General features: G+C 36.0%; 1 protein-coding gene across 1 annotated transcript; it reads right to left on the bottom strand.

The window, feature by feature from the left end:
* Positions 1–4,841: 4,841 nt before the first annotated feature.
* LOC111894611 (ethylene-responsive transcription factor CRF4) lies at positions 4,842–6,139 on the bottom strand. Its single transcript, XM_023890691.3, has one exon. It carries the CDS (start codon positions 5,943–5,945, stop codon positions 5,055–5,057), a length of 891 nt encoding a protein of 296 aa, XP_023746459.1. The 5' UTR covers positions 5,946–6,139; the 3' UTR covers positions 4,842–5,054.
* Positions 6,140–6,506: the final 367 nt, after the last annotated feature.

Here is a 6,506-nt window from a genome sequence, read left to right as displayed (position 1 = left end):
GTAGGGTTGACCTGGAAGGTTGACTTTGACCAGGACTTTGACTTTGACCAGAGTTGACTTAGTTGACTTTCGGGGGACAGTTAGATTAAGTGTTGCTTTGATATTGGTAGCTCGGGGAGCTAGTGGAGCAGGAGTTCAGAGAGTTGTCGGGCAGCAGCTAGAGGGGTTATCAGCAAGTTCAGTAAGTGCAGGTGAGTTTTCCTTTTGTGTAAATGGGTCTAAGGCCACAATGCCGATCCATGTAGTTATGAGTAGAAGACCCGGGGGTTAGCCCTAGGCACAATATGCTAGTATGATATTCAGGACGAGGACCAATGATAGCGGGCGGGTGCCCAAGGAATGGTTTATATGATAGTTTATACTTGTTGTCTGTGTGATACATGTATGTTCCGGGTAGGGAGGTGAGTGTGGGCGAGGTCCCGCACCTCACCAATAGCAGAGTGTGGATGGAGTTCCACATCTCATCAGTAGCAGAACAGGGGAGAGGCCCAAGTTAGGGAAAGAGTGAGTGTGGGCTGGGCCCGTATCTCACTACCGGTAGGAATGTGGACGGGGTTCCATGACTCACCATTTGCAGGACATGGGCGAGGCCCAAGATATGCGAGGCCTTTAGAACAGGATTCGGTAGTGTACGTTAGTGCGTATCTATTGCAATATGTTTATGTGTTAGTATTTGTTGGCGAGCGAGGCCCAATGACAGGCAAGGCCTAAGTGAAACAGATCTGTATCCGAGCGGGGCTCGAAGCCAGGCGAGGCCTGGAGCGGCGGGGCCGTTGTAGCGGGCGAGGCCCGAGGCAGGGGGTGAGGCCCAGAATAGCGGGCGTGACCCAGTATGTGCAGTATGTGGTTATGCATGGTATGTGGTAGGTTGGGGAACTCACTAAGCTTCGTGCTTACGATTTTCAGTTTTGGTTTCAGGTACTTCCGGTAGCGGAGGGATGAGCTCGGGGTGATCGCATGGCACACACTATAGATTAGACAGCCTGAGAATGTTTTACTCTGATTACGAACATGTGTTTTGGAAATTAATAATCTGATTATGTTTGGATTGATGATTTTGCTTTAAGTAATGTTTTATTAAGAGAAATTTTTAGTCTTGAATTTTGGGACGTTACAAAGAAAATAAAAAATTACTATAAAATGACAAGTGGAAATTAATTTCTAAGAATTAACCACAAAATTACATGTGTCCAAATGCATAAGAAATTGACAAGTGGCAAAAAGTTATTTATTTATTTAGGAGGATGTTTTCAGAATGTCTGAATAATGTTACATTAGAGTTTTGACTATAATACAAATGAAATTTTTTCCCCTGAATTTCGGGATGTTACAATGTCCATGGAAAGCCCTTTTTACAATGAACCCAACAGAAAAAACCTCAGTTTGATGGAGTTCATATGAAAGAGTTATGAATGTTTTAATTTGGCAAATAATTAAGTTTTTCGTAGGTAACCACCTACAAAAATCTCAAGGTCACATAGGAAAATCATGTATGTTTTGGTCATTTTTCGAATTTTTGGCTATTTTATGGAACAACCTTAGAAAACTTGGCTATTACGGCCATTTTCACTTCTATAAGCAAAACAAATTGGAATGTGTTGGGGATGTTTGGTAAGCCTTTTAATGGAACCATTAGGAGATAAATTATTAATGGTTCAACATTAAGGTGTTATTTGTTTTTTCTAAAAAATTTCTTCTGACCACTTATTGTTGCGCTGCGTAGCAGATGCGCAACACTTGGTCATTCGCAGTTGTTTGTTTTTCCGAAGACTTCTAACTTAAAAACTGTTGCGCGTGTGTTGCTTGGCGCAACACTAGACCATCTGCTTCAAACCTCTTCACACCTTACTTTAACATATTGCAGCAGTTTGCCGATGTTAAAAAATAAACAATCTTTTTTATTATATGTTGCAGCCGTTTGGTCCACCTCTTCTACTACATAGGGTTGCAGAGGTGGTTAGCAGACTTCAAACATTTTCGCTTCAGAAAAACAAACAACACCTAAGACTCTAAGAGTGTTTGGTTGAATTATTTACCTCTGAATTGGTTAGAGCACCTCTAAACCACCTCTAGAAATCTTCGTGCAAGATGTGATGATCTCATCTGAATCAGAAACCCTTTTTTCGAAAATCCCTAATATTTTTAATACATTTTAAAAGGGTTTCAAACGAGATCTAAAGAACTTATTTGCAAACCCTTTCGTGGTGCATTTTAGTTTTAGTTTTTTGTTTACTTTTAACATTGAATCCTGATAAGCCATTGTGATATAAAATTATCTCTCGCTTTAGAGATTGCTCGAACATCATGTTGAGACGAGGGGGGGTGGGGGATCCATAGACCGTCCAAGAAAAAACCAAACATCATTAGGGATCTCAACGGGGGTAAACGGGACTGGGAGTGCATCTCTCGCCTCCACCCCAGAAATTTCTCCGCCCCCGCCCCCGAAATGTTCAGCCTTCCTACCTTCGCCCCCGCCCTCGAATCCCCTTTATTGCCCCCACCCCCTTTCCCCCGCCCTGATTGATTTTGGGCTGTCTTTTTTTGGCTAAAAGAAGTTGTTATTTAGGCTAAAAGAAGCTATTTTTTAGGTAACAAATAATTATTTATAGCAGAATTTTACATGTTAAAAATAAAAAAGTTATGACATCTTAAAAACATTATACTAACAACTTAAAAACATGTTTTTTGATGAAGTTTGGAAGCTCAAAATCATGTTATTATTTATTATATTTATATAATTAATATATGTAAATATATGTGTAATTTATTAACGTGATCCCCATTGGGGTTTTGGGACGGGATTGTCTACCCCTGCCTCCGCCCCCGAAATTAAAACGATGTTTAACCTTGCCCCTGCTTGGTTTCCGCCCCCAATTTTTTAAAAAAATACCCCAAACGGGACGGGGCCCACAAAACCTTTTGACATCCCTAAAAATCATTCATTCTATTGATGATTTCATCCTCGTAGAATTGTTGCGTGAATATTTCTTAATTCAAAATTATCGTATTGTTGGTCTTGAAATGACCCTTCGTGATAAAGTGCATGAACGTTTTATGCATACATATGAGTTGTAAGTTTCTTTATTTTACATTGAAGGGTAAACTTGAAAATTGAGTTTTAAAGATTGAGGGGTTTTATTTGGATCTTGAAGAGTGAGGGGTTTGATGATTTGATAATATGTTTTGTAATTTAGGACTATGGTAAATCAACATTTTGGTTAATATGTTTCTTTTGTGGTTGAATTTATTAATTTATGAATTAAATTAATAATTTGTGTTTTTTGAAGTTATTATTGTTAGAATGTTAAAATGATAATTTTCTCATTCAACAACCTTACCAAAACAACATTGAATGATTTAGGTAACTAAATAATTCAGACATTTTAATAGTTCGATCATTCAGTTTCTACAAAACAACCTGTAAAAATAATTTCTTAATTTTTTATACTCTTATAATGGTTATTTTGAAAGCTAAGACTAGTTTCCCAACCAAACTAAAACCATTTAGTATGAATCTTACAAGTAGTAACGACACGATATGGTATCAAACATGCCCTTCTTTTCTTTTTTAACAATAATGGTGTATGGTACCTCCTAGATGAATATAATTTACTGACTTACAGGAAAATGAAATTAGTATAAAGGCATAAATTTTGATAAAACGTTTGTTCATGAAAAACATGTTGCATAAAATACTATATGTGTTAGGTATAGACAACCACGAAAAAACAAATGTCTGACTGCTTTATTTGGTTCCTTGATACTTGTTTGACTCTCAAAGATTCAAAGCTTATTTTAGGATCACACTATTAAGGTACTTCGCTTATTAATGTACTACTAGGTTTCCCTAAATACACATCAGGTTCATAGTCGTATATTATAATTCCATATACTGTTTGAATCTTTACATCGCACATGCTTCAAAGATTTAATTAATAGAAAAAATTTAGAGCCTTAGACCAAGACACCAAGTGGTTTGAAAGATTTAGTTAAAAATATGGCTCCAACCAAATGCAATTTCATTAGCATAGAGAGTGAAGAGTCACTCTTACAAGTATAAAATCCTCAAAAATATATAATTGTAATATCATTTTATTAAGTCTCAGTCTAAATTAAGCAAAACCATGCCTTTATCCACGTGTTCAAAGTTTATCACAAAATCAATCAACACATCCATCTCATATGCAAAAAATCAACCTAAAATTTGGACAACAACCTAACATAAAATAAAACTGACATAAGAATTATGATGATAATACTGTACGTGATAATCTTCCAACAAAAGAGCCAAAGAAGGATTCATATGTTTGTAAATGAGTCGAGTTACTTAAGATTAATAATGGGCCAATCTGTTAAAATTTAAAATATGTTCTAAATTCATTTGTACTTTAACCATCAAAATCATTATATATTGATAATTAGATTTTATTTTAATATTTTTGGTTAAAAATATGAACATAAAACCGATTGGAGGTCTACCCAACCTGTTTTGTACTACAGACACGTTTTGACCTATTTAACCAACATACTTGTCCTGCCTCTTTTGCCTTTTGCCACTTAAGACACATTACATCATATAAAATGCTAAACCTAAATGGAATATTTCATCCCATATAAAAGACCTTTTAAAAAATAAAAATAATTGACAAATTTCTAAATTGCATATAATAATATGGTAATCTAAAGTCAAAACACAAACAGTGTCATCAAACGTCATTCAAGTTATGCTTCGAGGTTTAGAGAGAAATCACAAGTCTTAAAAAGAAAAAAAAAATAAAAAAAAGTTGCGAAGTTATACAAAACAACTTTTAGGTAGTAAAATCACAAAGTCAAAATGTAAAATAAAGTTATGGCTAAATCGGATATTTATTTATTGCTAAAGAATAAAAACTAAGAATATACCAAAAGTTGCGATAATTTACTGCTGAATCAAATATTATTATTTTCCATATACCGTCTTAGTGGGAAATACAGACAATGGTTCAGGAATGATGAACAAAAAGAGCGTCTTGAATCTTGATGAAATAAAAACCATTCGTGTACGTATTTTCACACTAAAAGTGAGGATCTTGGAAGAAACTATCAACATCCCAAGCCCACGATTTCACATCAACGTCCAATTCCGACAAGATTTCGCTTGATTCCGTTCCGATTTTCTCTGGAAAATTAACTTCTTCAAGGATTATCGGAGAAGGTATCCGAAAATCGAAGATATCATCTTGGAAATTTGAATCGTAATTCAAATATTCATTGGAAAACGGATTGCTGACAAGTGCTTCGTCGGTTTGTTTCGGTTCTAACTGGTTTTCAGAAGCATCTTCCGTTTTGTCAAAACGTAAAACAGAGGTTGGAGAGGAAAGATCAGGCGACTCATTGCCGGAGTATTGTTCAGGGATCGAGACCGGAGTAATTTCCGGTGTTTCCGGTGGCGGTGGCTGTAGTAGATTCGTCAAAGCTTGTGACCCACGTAATTCAATTGCTCTCCGATCATAAACTAACGCCGCCTCCTCCGCCGTATCGTAAGTACCCAACCAAACTCTCGCCCGCCTCACCGGATCACGAATCTCCGCTGACCACCTCCCCCACGGTCGCTGTCTTACTCCGCGAAACCTCCGTTCATTCCCCGAACCTCTCCCAGCTTCAACCCCCGCCGTGGCCGCTGGTTCCTTTTTCCGACGACTTTGTTTCTTCTTACAAACATCACCACCATTTTCCTTCAAGATTTTACCACAACAATTCTCTTCGAAGTTAATCACACTAACATACCTTTTGATATTCCTGCGACCCAATTGTGAGTTTTCTTCATCACTTGAAAAATCAGTCGCATCCCAATCCGTCATTGAAATCGTTACCACTTTTGGTGAATCCGTCACTGATTGTTGCTTGGTGGTGATGGTTCGCTTAACTCTGAATTTGGGAGAAGAACCCCGAAATTGTGGTTCCATTTTTCACATCAGTAGAGAGATGGAATGGAAGTGAAGAATGTTTAAAGAGAATTATTAATTAACCGAAAATATATGAAACGCCGGAGCTAAAATGGAGGGACTGATGGTGGAGAGATTCAGTTGGTTTGAATGAGTGTAAATAGCAAATGAAGAAAGAGAAATGAAAGGGAAGGAAGATCCTTTTATTTACTAGACTACTTTTTATGGATTCATACCATTTATTTTCCCTTTTAAATATTATTCATCCAATTTTTATATTTTATTTTTGGAGAGTACGTTTTTCTAAGACAAGTACATCATTAGGCGTTGTATCAAGTCTGAGAAATAGTTTCTAACGTATTATGAATAAATGCCCTTCCATATAATTATTACAATTAATTTAATAGTTTAATTTGAGGTAACAAAATATATAATAAATATAGAAAATGCGATTGAATAATCATCATGTATGACACGAATTCCAAATTTACCCATTATATTGTTTCAAAAATGAATAAAGTTATATATATATATATATATATATATATATATATATATATATATATATATATATATATATAT

Source organism: Lactuca sativa, chromosome 7 (assembly GCF_002870075.4).
Source record: "Lactuca sativa cultivar Salinas chromosome 7, Lsat_Salinas_v11, whole genome shotgun sequence".
In the NCBI taxonomy this organism is placed as follows: domain Eukaryota; kingdom Viridiplantae; phylum Streptophyta; class Magnoliopsida; order Asterales; family Asteraceae; genus Lactuca; species Lactuca sativa.
The sequence above is the reverse complement of the archived record's forward strand: the minus strand, read 5'-3'. Positions and strand labels throughout refer to the sequence as shown.

What these genes read in the sequence shown, in the direction of transcription:
- LOC111894611 (XM_023890691.3), bottom strand. Translation starts at nt 5,945, where the DNA reads ATGGAACCACAATTTCGGGGTTCTTCTCCCAAATTCAGAGTTAAGCGA.